This window comes from Gymnoscopelus braueri (assembly GCF_963280865.1).
Source record: "Gymnoscopelus braueri genome assembly, chromosome: 6".
Lineage (NCBI taxonomy): Eukaryota > Metazoa > Chordata > Actinopteri > Myctophiformes > Myctophidae > Gymnoscopelus > Gymnoscopelus braueri.
In genome coordinates, this window is record NC_137607.1 from 9,746,444 (window position 1) to 9,767,636 (window position 21,193).

Consider the following 21,193-nt stretch of genomic DNA (forward strand, 5'->3'; position numbering starts at 1 on the left):
TACACTTGTATTTAAACTGTACTTCCATGTGCATTTTCTCTGCAACCTTCTGAACAAAGTATTCAATCAATCAATCAATACTTTTGATGCTTTTGTCTGACGCTAAAGTAGTATGATCAAGTTAATGTGTGGCAAAAACACAACATTTTAAAATATGCAGACAAGCGGTTTATGCCCAACAGCAACCATATACAGCAACACAGGGTTTTTCAGAAAGCTGTTTTTAGAAGGCATTTGTAGAATCGGGCTCAGGTCTTCATGGTTTAAAATAAACACTTGCGATGCTGTTGTGCAGACTTTAATTCTAGTTTACAAAATACAAACCTCCTGATCTGATTGTGCTCCATGCAGTCCCACCAGCCCCTCCAGCAGCTCGGGCTCTCACAGCGGGTTCTACTCCTTCGTGGAGGACCCCGGCAGCCCCGAGGCCCAGCTCAACCAGGCCTGGATGCTGTCTGCTCAGAGGCAGGAGCAGCTGGCCACGCTGAAGGAGGAGAGGGGATTCAAACTGCAGACCTACTCCAGCGGCAGGAGGCCAGAGAGCCTGTTTCAGGAGAGCAACGGGGACTCACGCTACAAGGTAATTCCACTACAAGCTGTTCAAGGAGTTAAAGTGACATTTCACTTAAAAAAGTGGGTCATTTTATCGTCTACTCAGGCTCTTGTGAACACCCGGACAGTTTTTAAGTTGCTTGATTCAGTATTTAGATATTTGATATAAATGTTATCAGACACTATTCAAGCCCATTATAACTTCAAACTTCAACATTTTTAACATGTTAGATTCATCTAAAACACCCGTCCTTGGTTCTGGTGACTCATCCTGCCCTCCTAATACGTGAGGGCTGAGGGGGCCGTGTTTTTTCGATTACTTTTTATTTTTATTTTTATTAAATTGTTTAATTTCCCCCTAAAAAAAAAACATTCTCATCACATATTAGAAGGACAATATCAGTCACCAGAACCAAGGACGGGTGTTTCCGAGGAATCTGACATGGTTAGAATGGGGTTCGATTGTTTTGTGGAACAAGGTCAGTTGATCTCCTTCTGGTGTTATGTGCCCAGGTGGACCAAGAGGAAGACGAGGAGGCAGAGGGACAGGAGAAACATCTCAGGAAGGACATCATTCGCAGTCAGGCTCCCAAGATGAAGCCTCCGCTGAAGCAGCAGTGGAGCGGGGTGGAACATCTGGACCTGAGCACCATGCAGCCCCTGAGCACCATGCACCCAGAACCCAAGAGACTCATTGAGGGGTTCAGTGTGTGCTACAGCCCCTCCCCCTCCAAAACACCAAGGTTCGTAGAGTTAAAGGTTTAATGACATTCACTTTTACACCACATTCAAAGTCTTTGTCCTGGTCCTTCAAAAGTGTACAAAAAGTTTTAAGTGAAAATTCCATTCCAGTGATCAATGGCAGGTGTTTTTCTCTCACATTTCTAAAGCCTTTTCAACTGCAATGAAAAAAGAAATCTTTGCCTGCGGGTGTCGCTGGTGAGGGATTTTGCCTGTCAATCATCGCCTCTGCTCCGCCCCCCCCAAAGGAAAGGATAGGGGAGGGGAGGGGCGAGGAGGAGAGTGGGCGGGATTATTCGACAGTGACCTCACTGTCGAAGGGCCAAGCTCAGATTACTTTTCAGCCTAATTATTCAGAAAACCCCAGACCACAGAAAATCCACTGAATGTTTTATGTTCAGGGTTTTTGGGTGTAATTGAGGTCATAAAACCCCAAATAAAACATTGAAAATAAAAAAAGTGAAAATGAATGTCATGATACCTTTAAGCTTTTTTTTTTTATTACCCATTTTTTAACCCATTTAGGCCTAACCCATTTTTAACCCATTTAGGCCTAACCCATTTTTTAACCCTTTCAATCCAAGAACGCATCTGTGTCATTTTTAGATTTCTTCTGCTTTTCAAAAATAGCAGATCTACAAGCTCATAGCGCGGCATCGAGTGCCACGCTATGAGCTTGTAGATCTGCTATTTTTGAGAAATCGTGAAGATTTGTGCAAATCTTTGAATATATATTCTACAAATGTTTTCTAAATCCTAACCGTTTTTTTGCAATAATATCAGCGGTTCTCATACTTTTTCATGTCAAGGACCACCCACAATGATATGTATTTTTTGGCCGCTGACCCCATCTCAAAATATTTTGTTCCAGGGACCCCCCAGAAGCAAAGATTTAAGTTACAAATGTTTGCTTCAAAAAAATATATATCAAAGATTTACACAAATTTTCACGATTTTCCTAAAAAAGTAGCAGATCTACAAGCTCATAGCGCGGCACTCGGTGCCGCGCTATGAGCTTGTAGATCTGCTATTTTTTAATAGCCAAAGAAATCTAAAATGACAGAGATGCCTTCCTTGATTGAATGGGTCAATTAGTTTTTATTTTATTATTTTTGTATTTTTGTATTTTTCGTTTTGACTTTTTCAATTTCACTTTAGTTCTGATTCGTTTTTAATGTTGGTTTGCTAGTTTATTTTTCATTGTTTTGAAAAGGCTTAGTTTTAGATCGTTTTAGTGTAGGGTATAGTTTTAACACTTTTATTGTAATATGGATAACAATGTAAGTTGGACAAGATTCAACAAGGTAAGAAAAATATCAAATGTAGCCTACAAGGTTGTTATTTTTTGCTATTTTTTTTTACAACATAAATGGCACAGCTAAAAAGTGAAGTAAGCTAAAACATAGGCCTATTGGAAGATTTCATATGCACCCAAAATTAATTAGTTTATGTATGCAACAATATTGACAAAGACTTTTGTCAATATGTTAAAGTAATTAATGTACATCAGTTCTAGTTATACTTTTGCAAACACACAATACAGTTTCAGTTATTTTATTTATTTATTTTTTCCGTAAAGCCTCGTTTTTAATTCCGTTAACACGTTTGTTTGCGATACTAGTGTTGTTAGTTTTAATGAGCTATATTAACCCTGCTCTAAAAAACATGCATTCCCACCCAGCACCACAGAAGCAGAACCAGGAACCATTGACAGCCAGCAGATCAACTTCAGTGCAGCCAGAGAACAGTTCTTAAAGATGGAGAAAACCAGAACCCCAACCCCCTCCAAGAAACTACACAGCTATAGGTAGGGCTGGACTGTTAAAGGACAACTTCACCCATTTTCAAACTATCTTCATATAATTGGTCCTCACTAATACTCTTTATAAGATGACACCATTTCTGTCTACTTGGTCTGTGTCTCAGAGGCTACCAGTGACATCATCGATTGGTAATCCAAGTCTATAGAAACTGCAGGCTTTCTAGTCCTGGAAAATTAGCATGCTATAATGGAAGCCATTGTTCCCACGTTAATACAAATCTAATAAAAACAATTGAAATCTTGTTTGAAAAACAAAATCTGTCTAACGATGATGTCACTGGTAGGTGGTAGGGCTTTCACGGCTATAGATTGTTACTGGTCGACTAATTTGACCCAGAGGTAGTCAACTAGTCGAAATTACATATCGCCATTGTTTTAATGCCATTACTATTGTTATTATCCTCCTGCCTTTATTTTTATGCCGTTTTAAGGGAAGCGCTTCTGGCAGAGCAGCGTCTCCAGGGATCCTCAAAAGGGGGTTATATTGCCCAATAATAGGCTATTATTGGGCATACTTTTGACCCCCTTTTGATAAAAAGGCAGGAGGATAACAATAATGATGAATAGTGATGGGCCATTACTATGGCATTAAAACGACAAAGTCAACTATTCAACTAGTACCAACAAGGTCGACTAGTGGTTATACTAGTCGACTAGTTGGTGAAAGCCCTAGTAGGTGGGTTTCTGAAATGTCCACAGCCCTCCTATGAGACACTGAGACTGGTACCATTTTATCCTGAACATTAGTGAGGACCAATTATATGAAGATAGGTTGAAAATGGGTGAAGTCGTCCTTTAACTGAAAAACTACAGAGCTACAGGTAGGCATATTGGAAAGAAATTGGGCCTCTTCCTGACTTCCTTCACAGATGTTACCAATGACACTATTGAAGGCTCAAACAGAGTCAGGGTGCTGATATAGTGCATGTTGGCTCACTGGAAACACTCAGTGCGCATCCCCTGGACAGTGTGGTCCAGGGACCCTCATGGTTCCTTGAAGGGGTTCCAAATGGTCCCTTACGGGTGAGTAACTCTGAGAGTGTACAAGTGGAACTAACGTAGGCTTGGTTCCATTTGTACGCTCTCAGAGTTATGGGGGTCCTTGAAATGAAAGAGTTTGAGAACTGCTACACTAAATGGAACAGAGCCTTCATTAGTATTTGACCTGTGAAGGTAAGTAAGGAAGAGGCCCAGTTTCTTTCTGTTCATAGAGCCTGTTAATTGAAAATGTATTGAGACCGACATTTAGAACCTCTCACCTACTTACAGTAAGTGATTTTGTTGTTGTTGTTGTTGTTTTTACAATAAGTGTTAAAGGAGAATTTTGGACTAGCCTTTTCCTTAGCTTTATATGATGTTATTATGTCCTAGGACGAGTAATGTAACATTTTCATAACTCCATCCTGAGTCCACCGCAGCTAAAAACCAGAGCGGACGGTTCATGCGCTAGATCACGTATTTTTATCGCGCTTTTTTTTTGCTTTATCTGACGTTCATAATGACAGAAACCTCGCCACAGTGTTTTTGTTCCAAATGGGCCTCCGTAGTGTTGACAAGCGGCTTGGATGAAATCACGGGTGAAATCTCGTCTTGCGAGACTTCCGGAGGGGCACATCTAACACAAACACTGTGGAGAGTTTTCTGTCATTAGGAAAGTCAGATATCATCAAAAAATATATATATATATATATAAATACACAATCTAGTGCATGGCCGCTCAGGTTTTTAGCTGTGGTGGACTCGGGATGGAGTTATGACATTTTTCTACTGTACCACTCATTCTAGGATATAATACTATCATATAAAGGTAAGGAAAAGGCTTGTCCCGAATTCTCCTTTAAATAGCTCTACGTTGTGATAGTAAGCATTGCTATAGAATGTTTGTCGTTCAGTGACAAGGATCTCTGTGTCTCTCCAGGACTTTAGTGAACAGAAAATATACATTATCAGGTCAGGATATCAGGTCATCTAATCAGAATGGAGAACTCGTACAGGATAAACAAGTGCAATTGGAAGTGATAAGATAAAGATAAGATAAAGATAAAGAAACTTTATTGTCCATTAAATTGACATGAAATGGAAATTTGTCTTTGGCACACCAGCAGTCAGTTACAACAATAAAACATTACAAAAATACACAGGTGCATTAAAATACTATATAAAAATGCACTCACATTAACACAACAACAGTGGTCATGAGCAGTGGCGATTAGACTATCTAAACATTTTCTTATTTAAAATGTCCACAGCAGTTGGCACAAACGACGTTTTGTAACCCTTCTTTCTTGCTAGTTTTGCCCTAAGCCTCCTGCCTGATGGCAACAAGTCAAATTCAGAGTAAAGAGGATGGGTAGAATCATTGTAAATCTGAATTGCTTTTTTTGGTTATGGAGCGGTTGTATATGTCCTGAAGTTGCAATTGTTTGTCTCCAATGATCTTACTTGCCTGGTTGACTACCTGGGTGAGCTTGTTTTTATCTCTAACTGAGAGGTTCCCAAACCAGGACACGATGTTAAAAGTGAGAACACTCTCAGTGAGTGATCTATAGACCATGGTCAGGGTGTGTTTACTGGCATTAAAACTGCTCAGTTTCCTGAGAAGATAAAGCCGCTGCCTTGCCTTTTTGTAGATGTTGTCTGCATTGGTCTGAAAGGTGAGTTTATTATCTATGGTCGTTCCCAGATATTTAAAATCACTGACCTGCTCCACTTCCCCCCCACTCATAGTAACAGGCCTAAAGATGGACCCTGAGCCCTCTGCTCTTGACCCCCCTCCCAAGCACAGTTCCTTGGTCTTAGTGACATTAAGGTCAAGGAAGCTGCTGTCAAACCAGGTGGCAATACGGTCGATGTGCTGGGAGTAAGAGGGACTGGAAACGTCCTGCAGGCAGGCAACCAGGGCCATGTCGTCCGCGTACTTTATGAGAGAGAAGTCTTTGTTGTTGTATTTCAACTCATTTGTGTATAGGGAGAATAACAGAGGGGATAAAACGCACCCCTGCGGCACGCCAGTGTTTAGGACAAGGCAGTCAGACAGAGTGTTATTAATACAGACTCGCTGGGGTCTCTCTCTCAGGAACTCCCTAATCCACGAAATGAGATTGCTACTGACGTTCAGGTCACACAGGCGTTTTAGGAGAAGATGGGGTTGGACCGTATTAAAAGCAGAGGAGAAGTCCATAAAAAGGACTCGGACATATGTTTTGGGTTTATCTAAATGACTATGTATTTTGTCCAATAAAGTAAGAGTGGCATCCTCTACACCTCGACTGGCTCTATAAGCAAACTGCATGGGGTCCATGCACTTAGCTGTTTGCAGTGAGAGCTCCTTACTCACTACACGCTCCATGCATTTGCTTAATAGAGGAGTGAGGGCGATCGGTCTAAAATCATTTGGCACTTTTGCTCGTGCTGTTTTTGGCACAGGGACAATGGTTGCCGTTTTCCAGGCCTGGGGGACAAAGCTGATATTGAGAAACATTTGGAATAGTTTGGTAAATACGGGTCCCAATTGGATGGCACATTCTTTCAGGGCCCTCCCCTTGAGCCCATCTGGACCGGTGGCTTTGTGAGGGTTAACCTGCTGGAAGATTGAAATGACCTCCTGTTCCTTAACTGTCACAGGGGCGAGTGTCAGCCCTGCACAAACAGACTTGCATTCGTCACTGAAGTCATGTGTGTCAAATCTAGAATAGAAAATATTCAGATCGTTAGACAGTTTAACAGGGTCGTCACATGGGGGGGTTGCTTTTTGTTCCCTACCCATCATTGCATTCAGTCCCCTCCAAGCATCCCTTGCATTGCCGTTCCTCAGTTTCTCTTCAACCTTGTCTTTATAGTCTGTTTTCCCTTTTTTAATCATGCGATTTATTTCCTTCTCTAGGTCTCTGACTTTAATCTGGTCCCCCTCCAGAAATGCTATTTTCTTTTGATTTAGAATATGTTTGATTTCTTTATTGACCCATGGCTTATTATTTGGGTAAATTCTAACCTCCTTTGTTTTAATAACATTGTCAACACAGAAATTGATATAACTGGTGACAGTATCAGTCAACACTTCAGGGTTATTACAGGAAACCTGGTCATCGAAAAATAAGACACCAAGAAATTAGCACACAAAACTGTAACTGGAACACTATAAAATGTAAGATGTTAAATGGGTACTTTTTCCTGATTGGCTGAAATTTGGCAACTCACCTGAAAGTGTATGGCCCCTATTCAGGACCATACTGGCTAAACCCACTATTTGAGGATTTAGGAGTGCGCAAGGGGCGTTCCCGTGCAAAAGTTACTATTTTGGGACACCTGCCTTACCCGCAAAACACCTGTTACATCATGCATAGGTGTGGTTTGGGCAATACAATAATAAAACCAATCACTGTGCCAGGCTGCCATTGTCTTTAAGAGAAGACTGCGCAAGCCATTATCCCCAATGCGATCTTACGCTCTCCTCTCTCCCTCTGCTGATTATAGGAAAATTAGAATCACAGAGATTTGTTGAGAATAGGAGAGAGAGGGAGCGTTTGAATGTTGTGCTGTTGTGCGCCCTGGCGAGAGTTGCAGGCGCGCTCTACCAAACGATAGTGGGTGGCATAGCGGGTGGTTTCAAATTCCACTATGCGCTTTCCAAAACGTGTGTGGTAAAAAATAGCAATTTTGGGGATAATGCAACAACACGCCCACGGGCACACCTCCATGCGCAAATAATGGCGTCGGCATAATGAATGGCGGGTACAGCAGGCGCAAAATATCGTTTACGGACAGTGCCAGTTCCCTTATACCTAATTCACGGGTAGTGGAGAGTAAATCACGGCTAGTGGGCAGCGGGTGCGGGTATAGCAGTGCCAATTATAGGGCCCTATGTCTGTTTATTAAAGAGCTGGAGAGACAGGGAGACCCCTGTTACTGAACAAACACGCTTTGATTACTATCACAATATAGAGATTTAACTTTTACTTAAATAAAACAATAATAAAGTATCTTATACACTACCTTTAACTCTTTCAGTGCCAAGAGTATTTTCATAAAGTACTCCCAAACTGCCAGGAATTTGCGTTTTTTTTAATTTTTAAATTTTGTAATTTTTCATTCAAATAAATGATCTGATTGGGGTTTTAAACCCATAATACAGTTCTACCAGTAGAGAGCAACAAATCGACACATTGATGATCTCGCTGGCTCACTTGCCCCCTCCCAAACAGGCTCACGTCATATCCGGTCAGAACCGGATGTTGACATTTTTGACAATCGTTGATCGCGCTAAATTACGATGTAATACACGACTACGATGACTGATCGTCACCCAGACCAAAGAGAGTAGACGTGGACCTCTCCGTTTGTTTTTTATAACATGTGAAAAACCGTGACTTTCCCTATTCTGGCCGAAAATCAACGGAGAAAAACAACGTGACCCGGAAATGAATTTTTTTTTTTCACATCCATTTCCGGGTGAGTCTGATGTAGTCAGGAAGCGAAAGTGATCATGAAAAATACACAGAATAGCGCGACCACAGTCAAAAGTAAAAACTCGGGATTTCTCGTGCTGGCACTGAGGGTACTCGGGAAAAACTCGGGATATGTCGGGGCGTGGCACTGAGAGAGTTAATTAACGGTTATCAAGGCAAAAGTTTAAATAATTGTGATATTGATATTGATTTTGAAGTCATATGGCCCAGCCCTAGCTACAGAATGCTGCACTATGAGGCGGACCGGGTACCATCAACATCCCCTCCTAGATCTCCAAAACCACGAAGCAACCAGGTACTACCGTCACCGCCTAGATCTCCAAAACCACGAAGCAACCAGGTACCACCATCACCGCCTCCTAGATCTCCAAAACCACGAAGCAACCAGGTACTACCGTCCCCGCCTAGATCTCCAAAACTACAACACACCCAGGTTCTACCATCACCGCCTAGATCTCCCAAACTACAAAGCTCCAGGATGCTTCGCTCTGAGGCGGACCGGGTGTCAACGTCGATGCAAGTGAGCATATTTTAACTCCTTTAACACCTTGGTAGTAGCCTTCTCTGCCCCCCCCCCCCCCCCCCCCACCCCTTTCACTGTAAATATACCTGTTGATGTTACTGAGTTTTCTACCAGTATTGTATTGTATCACATTGTTACTGTCAGGCAGAAACCTCTTATCTCATATCCCTACTTGATCATACTACAGCATCACACAAATGTATCCAAAATAGCAAATCTACAAGCTCAAAATAGCAGCATTATTTTTCTATTTGAATCCTGAAAAGTAACAGTTTTATACATATGAGGTTTTGACCCGACATAGACGATGATGTATTACTGATGAGTACAGATTGGACCACAATTGAAACAAGACCCTTTTATTGTTTTTTTGTTTTGGTGTTATCCTTTAAAGATGGGGTGCCGTGATTTTCAGTGATCCCCCCCCCCTTAAAACATAATCATCAGGTATTATGGTTATATTAGGAGGAAGATTTTTTTTCAAAAAAGTGTACAGAAATTGCTAAAATTCTGTTTTTATGTGGACACGCCTCCAGTTCATTAAGTATACCTGGTTCTCACCTTAGCACCTCCTTCACCACCTTAGCACCACCCACCTGTCCTAGTCCCTCCTCCTCCTCATGCCCACACCTGTTGTGTTATGATAATGAGGGGGAGGGTATGTTTCTACTATGTCACTAAAGCGCTGTTTCTCTATTGGCACGTTTGACCCTCAAGGTTTCAGCCTCCAGGAAGAAACTTCAAATAGTCAGAGCAGACATAAAACACCATAAAACCACCACCGGGGGGCTTAATGAAGTTCTATCAACCTCATAAACACATGAAAAACAGAAAAAGTGCAAAAACATGGCACCAGCTCTTTAAGCAAAACCTTTGACTGTACTACCTGTACTGTTAACAAACCTGCTAATAAAGAATTCAATCAATCAATCAAAGATACGGAGAGATGATGCGTGGATAGAGATGGAGCCCCAGACCTCCAGTAGAACCAGCAGAGGACCGGATGAAGACCAGAGGCTGAGCAGACAGAGCAGCAGTGTGTTTGATGATCTGGACTCTGGTCTGGAGGTGAGCGCCGGTGGGAAAGTAACTTTCAATACTTTATATACTAGACATCTCAGAGGCAAATATTGTGCTTTTTACTCCACTACAATTATTTGACAGCTCTGGTTACTAGTTGTAGATTTTTATTACAAAACATACATTAACCAATTAAGCCATATTTTATGCTTAGTCTACTGAGCTTTTAGATTAGAGCTTGACACATTTTGAAAAGGGCCTTGTCAAAACCCTTTGACTTTCGTACTTTAATAATTGGCTACTCTAAATAATAATACAAAAAATGGAATCAATCAGATCAAATTATTGGCTTAGGAATGCGACAAAAACAAAAACAAAACCATAAATTCAAGTGTCCATGGGGAGACTAGTCATTTTGGGGGTGAACTATCCCTTCAAGTAAAAAGAAAACAACAACAATCTGTGTTCTTCTTCCACCACTGAAGGTGAGCGCTGGCTACACCAGCGATGGAAGCACGTCCAGCGACCGCGTCTGGCGTGAAGACGGCGACTCCCGGAAGTCGCCGGCGCCGCCGCCTTCCTCCTACGAGACACCGATAGAGAGGGAGATCCGCGTCGCCCAGGAGAGGGAGGAGAACCTCAGGCGCTCGCGGGGGATCAGGCTCGGCGACGGGCGGACGGAGATGGTGGCGATCAAGACCAAACCGCTACCGACGGCGCTCCGCTCCTCCCAGTCCCTGACCTCCTCGTCCCCCGGCCTGACCCCCGTCAAGGCCAAGGAGAAGAACCGCGTCAGTTTCCTCCTCCAGAAGGAGCTGCAGAAAGACAGCCGGAGAGGTGAGGACCTCCTCAACCAAAACCTCCAGGGAGGATCCAGAGGAGGTCTGGGAACCAACGCTCAGGAGCTGACGGGGGAACGGAAGATGGTCCTGGTGACATCAGGTCAGTGGTGTAAAGTAACTAAGTACATGTACAAAAGTACTGTACTTTTTTAGGTATTTTTACTTAACTGGAGCATTTCCAATTTGCAGTACTTTTACCTCTACTCCACTACATCTCAGATCCAAATATTGTACTTTTACTCTACATTTATTTGAAAACTTTAGTTACTTTGTAGATTTTGATTATTATTACAAAACATATACATTAACCATTTCAGCCTATACAATTCGTCCATATGGGACGCATTGTGGGCTTGTAGATCGGATATTTTCAAAAGATTTGTATGCATTTTATACATTTGAAAACTTTGTGAAATGGGACATTCTGCATAATGAATACTTTCTACTTTTGGTACTTTAAGTACATTTTGATACCAATACTTTTGTACTTTTAATCAAGTACATTTTTACTTCGAGACTTTTACTTGTAACAGAGTACTTCTACATTGCAGTATTGATATTTTTAGAGACCCCCATAAGAGATTTTCTACATTTTCTACATTTTCTACAAGATTTTTCCAAAAAGCAGATCTACAAGCTGTCACATCGCGATGCCTTTTGAGCTTGTAGATCAGCTATTTTCGAATAACCTAAGCATAAAATAGGGTTCCTCATTTAGCTTTTGGAACTCCCTCAAGGACCCCTGGGGGTCCCTGGAGCCCACTTTGAGAACCAGTGGTTTAGACAGATTGCCTACACTGTTCTCTCTGCACTCTACTTAATGTCACTCTGGATAATATGGTCTAAATGCTGAATGCTTAAATTGTACATTGTAGATAAGAAGGATAAATCATTCACTGAGGAAGAGGAGGAGGATGAGGAGGCAGATCAGGGGTCCTGGGGGATGAAGAGGGACCAGACGGAGGTCTTCCCCTCTCCATGCTGTCCTCACAAACACCCTGAGGAGACAGAGCTCTACATCAGCAGGTTGGTTTGTTTGTTTGTTGTCACTCACAAAACAATTAAAAAGATTGGGGGCAGGGATTACTGGATTGTCCACGGGCCAATCACAGCCCTTTCCTGAGCCTAATTATTCAGAAAACCCCAGACCACAGAAAATCCACTGAATGTTCAAAGTTCCATTTTTTTTTTGGGTGTAATTGAGTTTGAAAAATGAATTTGATGTCATGGAACCTTTAAGTAAACTATGTGGGAGAATACATTCAAGGAAACGTTTTACAGTCAGTTGAGGATGAAATTACATCAATGTGGAGTATACCCACATCTGCTGTTTTTAAAACATCTTGAACATTTTTGGGTGAAACTGGAACATTTCTTTATACATTTTAATAACAGAAAACTTGTGTGTGGGGTGGTCCCTGGCAGAAAATAATCTCAGATGGGGGTCCCAGGCCAAATACATCTCATTCTGGGCATTATAATTTTTTTCACCTTTATTTGACCAGGAATCTCTTTTGCAAGGGAGTCCTGGCCAAAACAGCAACAACGTTTCACATCAAAAGAACACAAATATACTTAAAGCATTTACATCCAATGAACAGAACAGATGAATGTGGTTCAGTGACAGGACGTGTGCAGACAGTGGTCAAGCAGTCCTTTATCCTATTTTCAAAAAACGACCATGCTGACAAGAGAACCCATGTTTAAGATGAGTAGCTACAGACACCAAGATGATGCTACAAACCCATGAAAAGCAGTTTCACCAAAGACTGAATTACTGTAGATCTAGGAATTTTGTACAAGAACTTTCCATCAGATCTCAGGTTTAAAAAAAAGTAAGAAGGCATTTTGTGCAACACTGCCTAACAAAGAAAATGATACAGTATGATACCAATGCTCCATTCTGCAATTTCTCAAGCAAGACCAACCAACTAGCCTGCTCCACCCCCTGAATCGTTTGCCTCGCATTCAGGGTCTGGTGACTCTGTCGAGGGCGGGTGTTTCTCGGTTGAAAATCTGTACGACGAATCGGGATCGGGATAATCCAGTATGAACCAATTGCCAAAGAGTCGCACTTTGGCCACGCCCCCATCTCTGAAATTGGCTGCACTGAGAGGGCTTTCAGACTGAATAATGGAGTGAAACGAAATGAAAATTCAGGCTGAGTGTCAGGCTACCAACCAACCTCATACAACATGCAGTGGCGTGTCCGAAAACCTGACCTTGAAATAAATCGTAGTCCCGCATGGTAGACAGAATCATTTTGAACCCTTTAAGACCGCGAACGCATCTGTGTCATTTTCAGATTTCTTTGGCTATTCAAAAATAGCAGATCTACAAGCTTCTGCAATTTTTTGAAACATTGTGGAAAATGTGTGCACATCTTTGAATACATAATATTTTTGGGAAAAAACTTTTTTAAATCAAATCTTTGCTTCTGGGGAGGTCCCTGAAACAAAAATAAATCATGTCAAGGACCCCCAAAATGATATGTATTTGTCCGCCGACCCCCATCTCTAGTCTACTTGAAAACATTTGAGAACCACTGTATTTATTTATTTTTCAGGTTGAGTTCCTCTCCCATCTCCATCACTCTGTGGGGAGACGCGGAGGTCCAGAACCTCAGCAGGGTTCTGCCGGTGGGCTACCCTGTGGACCGAATCCCCCCCATGCTGAGCCGACCCCCCCAGGTCGTCACGCTGACGGACCGAGCCACAAACACCAGCAACCAGACGGAGCAAGACTCTCCATCCTCTGCACCTCCATCATCACACCACTCCTCCACCTCCTCCTCAGCTCCACCCACAGACTCCTCCATCTTCACCCAAGGTTATTATTATTAGTTTAACATTTTTATTTGTATTCATTGATTGATTGATTTGAAGGATCGATCGATTGATTGATTGATTGATTGATTGATTGATTGATTGATTGATTGATTGATTGATTGATTGATTGATTGATTGATTGATTGATTGATTGATTGTTTGATTGATTGATTGAAGTACTTTATTTAGAAAGACATGGAAACAGTACATGGAAGTACAGTTAACAATACAAGGTCCTCTAAACTGGATCGCTCATAAAAGCACAATGGCTTATTTAAAATGAGATCCCTGTGCACTCAAATCATGATGACAATTAAGAAAACAGACAGATATACACTACAATGCAGAACATCATACAATCAGCTTACAGGTTACTGGTATGAAAAGCAAGAAATATGTACATTAAACAGTTCGGGGGTGTTAGGTTAAGACTTTGACAGGGGCCAGTTTGGAATTACAGCCTCCTGGAGGTGTTCTTTTAGGGCAGTTTTGAAAGTGAGTAGGGTTTTACACTCCTTTACTCCTTTGGTATAGGGCATTCCACGTTTTTGTTGCATAGCATGAGAACAAGTTCATTCCCTTTATTTGTGCCAAATCTGGGTTGGACATGATCTGTGGAGCTGCCTCTGTTGTTGTGATTGTGGACGTCATTTACGTTTTTGAAATACTTTGACAGGTACGTGGGTATCCCAATGTTGTGGTGTATCTTGTAGACCAGGCCCATTGCCAAGTTGCCGTACTCTGTCCTCAACCCTGAGCCATCCGACCCTATAGCAAAATGAGCAGGGGTTATGTCCATTTCATTTACAGTTTAGATTTAGATTCAGGTTGTGAAAATAGATCGTTTTTTAAGCAGGTTGTGTTTCACTTCAGTTAAAGGGTAGGGTAGGGTAAGTGGTATCTTTTGGTTAAAACTTGTGTTAAAAGGTTAAAGCTCTATATTCTTTTTTTAGGGGGGGGGGGGGTGTCAGCCAATCAAGGACCGTTATCAGCTTATCAGCTTATTATTTTTTTATTATAGTGGTCCAATTGTGTCTGCTCATTCCTTTGTGTCATCACTTCCAATGTTACTTGTTTAATCTGTATCCTGTCTGAGATCTCTATCCTGATTGGATAAAATTGGTATCCCGACCTAAAAAATCATGACATGGAAACTCCTGTTACTGAACAAACACTCTGTAGCAATGATTACTATCACAATATAGAGCTATGTCACACTTTTTTGAACCAAAGAAAATCCCCTGCCCTACCTTAACTATGCATTTTATTTTCGATTCTAGTTTGCTTTATCTAACTTTGCGACCCCAGGGACTGGGGTTAGCCTCGGCTATAAACCCCATTTACAATGCAACGGTTTCATGTTTGTATAACTTGATACATAGTTTTTTTGTATTGTCCCTGTCAAATGAACATATAAATACAATAACAACCCTCTGCTCCAAACCACTTCCAACCCCGTCCAGCAGCGCCACAGAACCGGGAGCCGTGGACCGTCAGCAGAGCAGCTTCAGTGCAGAACCCTACAGGACCATCCTACATCTCACATCCTACAGGGACCACATCCTACATCCCACATCCAACAGGGACCACATCCTACATCCCACATCCTACAGGGACCACATCCTACATCCCACATCCAACAGGGACCACATCCTACATCCCACATCCTACAGGGACCACATCCTACATCCCACATCCTACAGGGACCATCCTACAGCATCCTACAGGGACCACATCCAGTGGTGGAAAAAGTACTCACCTTTTTTTACTTAAGTAAAAGTATCAATACTGCAATGTAGAAATACGCTGTTACAAGTAAAAGTCCGGAATTCAAAATTTACTTGAGTGAAAGTACAAAAGTATTGGTATCAAAATGTACTTAAAGTACCAAAAGTAGAAAGTAGCCTACTCATTATGCAAAATGTCCCATTTCAAGTTTTCAAATGTATAAAAATCTTTTGAAAATAGCAGATCTACAAGCATTGTGAGCTTGCTATAGCAATTTTTGAGCTTGCTATTTTCAAATAGCCGAAATGCATATAGGACTGAAGTGGTTAATGCATGTTTTGTAATAATAATCAAAATCTACAAAGTAACTCGTAACTAAAGTTTTCAAATAAATGTAGTGGAGTAAAAGAACAATATTTGCCCCTGAGATAATGGAGTAGAAGTAAAAGTACTGTAAATTGGAAATACTCAAGTAAAGTACAAATACCTCACTTAAGTACTTAAGTACAGTACTTAAGTACATGTAATTAGTTACTTTCCACCACTGACCACGTCCTACAGGGACCTCAGCTCTGAAGAAGGTGCGGTCAGCCAGCCCTGATGATCTGACCACCGCAGTCCCAGCCTGGAGAGGGACCCTGCTGGAGTCCACCGGCCTGCAGTCCAGGAGGGGTCCGGGGGGTCCGGCAGGGACGCAGCAGATCCAGGAGGAGATCCAACAGGACCTGAGACGAGAGCGGGAGCTCAGGGAGTCCAGGGAGCTGGTGTCTGTGTCCATGGATGGACCCCAGCTAGACCACGGGGTGTCTGTGTCCCAGCATGGACCCCTGGACCACGGGGTGTCTGTGTCCATGGATGGACCCCTGGACCACGGGGTGTCTGTGTCCATGGATGGACCCCTGGACCACCGGGTGTCTGTGTCCCAGCATGGACCCCTGGACCACCGGGTGGGACAAGGTTCAGAACCCTCATCTTCTGCTCTGTCCCAAGGTTATTATTATGGTTCTGGAATTTTCAAGTTCAAAGTTTTTATTTTTGTTTTATTTAGATGTTTATGTGTTTCTTGAGGGAAATGCTTAGTTTTAGTTTATAATTATTTATATTAGTTTTAGTTTTTTTAAATCATAATCTGAGGTATTTATCAGGGGCGAGATTCAAAAAGGTCAGAAGAAGTACTGTGTATTGTGTAATAATGAACCAGTGGTTCTCAACCTTTTCAGGCCACGACCCCCTACAATAATCACCTTTTCGGGTTATTTGGGTTTTCTAGATCTTAGTTGGTCAGGCGACCGCCTGTCCTGCCTCTATGGGTACGCCTCTGAGTTGAGGTATTACATTTAGTTTAACTCGGTTCCACCACAGATACATAGAAAATAGCAGATCTACAAGCTCACAACGCCTCGCAACGCGAGGCGTTGTGAGCTTGTAAATCAGCTATTTTCACAATGTTTGCCTCTTTCTTATATTATTTGACCAATTTGGCCAATGTTTGACCAGTTTTTATAGAATAGTTTGTCTGTTACTTTTAATGCTGTAATGTGTTTTTTTAAGGCATTAAAAAGGTGTTAAAAGTCCTCAAAATTTCACTGTCATCTGGGGACCCCCGAACATCATGTGGGGAACCCCCTCCTGACCCCCAGGGGGGGGTCACGTTTTGAGAACCACTGTGCTACACTAAATGGAACAGAGCCTTAATCAGTATAATTGGTAACACCTGTGAAGGAAGTAAGGAAGAGGCCCCGATTTCTCTCCAATATGGCTGCTGTGCATAGAGCCTACCGTATTTCAGTTAGTTAAATGTTTTGTTATTTTGTTAGTTTCAGATAACTATAATAGCCTTGCTCCGTCCCCAGATGGACACATGGACCGGGTGGGACCGGGTTCATCATCAACGTCATCATCGTCATTGTCATCATCATCTCAGAGACAGAACTCTACCCAGAATGCATCGGTGGTCCAGGAGCAGACTGTGTTCTTCAGTCCAACCCCTCTGGTGGAGCAGGTACTCTGTTCTTAACTGATGTACTGTCTTTGGCCACTGATTTCCTCCTCAGCGGGATCAATAAAGGTATTATGTTATCTTATCTTATCTCATCTAGGCAACCAAGATGGCCGTCAGGCAGTTCTACCCACCTTCTCCACTTATGAAAACAGGTCAGACATTTCACACAGGCCTATACTACATGCAGCTGTATATATATACACACACACACACACACACACACACACACACACACACACACACACACACACACACACACACACACACACACACACACACACACACACACACACACACACACACACACACACACACACACATTCAGTATTTAGATATTTGATATTAATTTTCTCAGACACGGCCCCTTCCTATACAAACCCATTGTAACTTCAAAATCCAAATTTTAACTCAAAATCCATTTTAACCATGTTAGATTCATCAGAAACACCCGTCCTTGGTTCTGGTGACTGATATTGTCCTTCTTATACGTGAGGAGACCATGTTTTTTCAATTACTTTTTTCATTTATTTTATTTATTTATTTTGGAAAAGAAAAAGAAAAAATACAATGAAAAAATAAAAGAAAATAAATGAAAAAAGTAATAGAAATTACACAGCCCCCTCACGTATTAGGAGGGCAGGATGAGTCACCAGAAGTTTGAAGTTATAATGGGTTTGTATAGGAAGGGGGCGTGTCTGATAAAATGAATATCAAATATCTAAATATTGAATCAAGCAACTTAAAAACTGTCTGGGGGGCTCACAAAAGCCTGAGTATACTATTTAAAGGACCCACTACATTTAAAGTGAAATATCCCTTTAACTTCTGGTCTCAGGACACCTTCACTATATCGGGTGTTATGTATAATGTTTTAGATTTATATCATATTTTATTTTAATCTAGATCATATATTAAAGATCATGTCCTATAGTCGGGATTCGAACCCAGGTCCCTCGCATGAGCGTCAAAATGTTTACCGCTGAGCTGTTAAGGGAGATCAAGTTATGGACAAGTTGTCAACGTTTGATTTTTATGCAGTACCTCTAGTCAACCAGTAAGTGTCCTTACCTGACCACAGTATCTGACTTTCTCAGTATAGAGCCATTAGACCTTCAGCCACAACAGCTATGGTACTTATACCCAGTGGTGTAAAGTAACTACTGTAAGTACATTTACTCAAGTACTGTACTTAAGTACACTTTTGAGGAATTGTTACTTTACTTGAGTATTTCCAATTTTCAGTACTTTTACTTCTTCTCCACTACATCTCAGAGGCAAGAGATGAAGCAGGGACCCCCCACTACAAATTGTATACAATTGTGTTGCAGATTAAACTTTTTCAAAGATTTCATAGATATCTGGATTCAGGTTAATGTGCATTTTCAGACAGTTAACCTTCTAAACCCTCAATATTTAGATTGGAGCTCTGTACTTGGTCTGCTCTTTTTCCCTCTACACCGACTCTCTCCGAAAATAGCCAATCTACAAGCTCTTGACCAATGTTGCAATGCTGAATTGGAACGTGGTTGCACTCTATTTTAATGACGTGATGCGCACGTCGCTTAACGCCTACACTACAGGTCACACAATGGGCAATTGATATGCATCTAGGCTCATTCCTATGTTAATCCACCTGGTGTGAGTCGGGAGCCTTTGTAAACTTTGTTGAGGTGTACAGTGAATTTAAAGTTGTTTTAAATCTATGCGTGTGCCTGCGCGTGCTCCTGGTCAAATAGGTTCCTGCACGGCGTGCCATGAGCAATGCAACCCTTCTCTTGACAAAAGTTGAACTGAGAGTCTGGACAGATTTTCAATTTCAAAATAAGACAAAGAAAGAAGATGAATGATCTTGACTCTGATCTTTTTTAACTGATATCCTTATTATACCCTGCAGTACGACAGTGTTGTTGCTTGCTGACAAAGACTGATCTTCACGACGCGTTGAAGATCAGTCTGTCTGTCTGTCTGTCTGTCTGTCTGTCTGTCTGTCTGTCTGTCTGTCTGTCTGTCTGTCTATATGTCTGTCTGTCTGTAGGTAATATATAACATGATAATAGTGTGATATTTCTTGTTTCTTTATAGACGGCCTCAACGGTATATCGCCTGTCTCCCCTCGCCCGCCTGTCCGTCTGCCCTCAGTCTCCATGGTTACCGCTCAGCCCTGGGGCCTCGCCCGGCCCGCCTCCCCTGTGATTGGCCGCGCTGTGGCTCCACCCTTCTTCTCCTTCCCCAGCTCCGCCCCCCGAGCAGAGCTGAGGAGCAGCCCTAGTAGCAGTATTTGTGCTGCTGATACTACTGATAATAGTACTAATACTAGTAGTGTTACTACTAGTGTTATCAGTGCTGCTGATACTACTGATAATAGTACTACTACTAGTAGTGTTACTACTAGTATTATTAGTGTTAGCAGCCAGGCACAGAAGGGGTTAACAGAGACGTTGATGGAGGATTATGAAGAGAGGAGAGTTAAGCAGAGAATGGAGGAGAGCTCAGTGAGTTCATTCATTCATTTACTCATTAATGTGTTTGTTCGTTCCTTCAATCACACATTCATTCATTCATTCTTTCACTCACTCTCTCTCAGTCGTTCGTTCGTTCGCTCATTCACTCATTAATTAATTAATTAATTCACATTAATCCATCCATCCACCCATCCAGCCATCCACTCACTCACTCACTCACTCATTGATTCACTTGCTCGCTTGCTCGCTCACTCACTCGCTCATGGTGAGCTTCCAGGCGGCAGCCTGGAAGCAGGAGTGGGAGTCGGCCGGGCCCACACGCATCCACCGTTACATCCAGGACCCGGGGGGCGGCATTAAAGGAGAGGAACTGCCACGCCGGCAATGGACCCTTCTGAACCGCCTGCGATGCTTCAAAACATCCATGAGGAAGTGGGGCCTGGCGGACGGAGCAGCATGCGAGTGTGGGGAGCCGGAGCAGACCGCTGAGCACATAATCACAGTCTGTCCCCTGTATAAACCACCCTCGGAGGCCGGCCTCTTCGATGTGGGACCTGAGACGAGGGCGTGGCTGTACGCTACTGAACTGGACATCTGATGATGACACACGAAAGAAGAAGAAGACTCATTGACTCACTTGCTCGCTCGCTCACTAACTAACTCACTCACTCGTTGATTCACTTGCTCGCTCGCTCACTCACTCAGTCATTGATTCAGTCGCTCACTCGCTCGCTCTCTCACTCACTCATTGATTCACTCAAGGACAAATTAGTCTAACCAACACCTTGCTCCTTAGCAGAAATGGGATTAAAAAAAACATAATTTTAAATGTATGTTTGTGAACTGAAATGATGAACAGATGACAGCTTCCTTGCTCGGCTTTCGGGATTTGTAGGTTCAGACTATATATATAGAATTCAGAGGTTGTGGAATAGTTGTCTAAGTCTAGCTGCACCAGTAGAGCAGTATGCCCACCAGTAGACAAATGACTGCATCAATGTGTGCTGTAAACATTTAGCATTTCTGTTCTTGTGTTTTGTTCAGTATGCAGGAATCCAGCCTACTGACTCCGTCAACAATGAGGTAAGATTTTAATGAATGAATGTCTGTCTGTCTGTCTGTCTGAATGAATGCATCAATGAATGAATGAATGCAATGCAGATCATTATCTTGTTGGTGAGAAAACTGTAAGTGAGAGTGAGTGAAAA

At 42.2% G+C, this 21,193-nt stretch overlaps 1 protein-coding gene across 1 annotated transcript in view; it reads left to right on the plus strand.

Moving 5' to 3' along the window:
- misp (mitotic spindle positioning) overlaps positions 1–21,193 on the plus strand; it is a gene marked incomplete at its 5' end in the record, with an annotated part of 39,455 nt that overhangs the window by 16,751 nt on the left and 1,511 nt on the right. The window contains 14 exons of the mRNA XM_080430406.1: positions 352–580; positions 1,066–1,295; positions 2,975–3,100; positions 8,791–9,100; positions 10,040–10,171; positions 10,609–11,065; positions 11,841–11,991; positions 13,532–13,794; positions 15,257–15,544; positions 16,083–16,511; positions 17,375–17,523; positions 17,621–17,675; positions 19,606–20,015; positions 21,030–21,068. Of these exons, the coding sequence (XP_080286532.1) occupies positions 352–580; positions 1,066–1,295; positions 2,975–3,100; positions 8,791–9,100; positions 10,040–10,171; positions 10,609–11,065; positions 11,841–11,991; positions 13,532–13,794; positions 15,257–15,544; positions 16,083–16,511; positions 17,375–17,523; positions 17,621–17,675; positions 19,606–20,015; positions 21,030–21,068 (3,268 nt within the window). The remainder of the gene's footprint in view (positions 1–351; positions 581–1,065; positions 1,296–2,974; positions 3,101–8,790; positions 9,101–10,039; positions 10,172–10,608; positions 11,066–11,840; positions 11,992–13,531; positions 13,795–15,256; positions 15,545–16,082; positions 16,512–17,374; positions 17,524–17,620; positions 17,676–19,605; positions 20,016–21,029; positions 21,069–21,193) is intronic.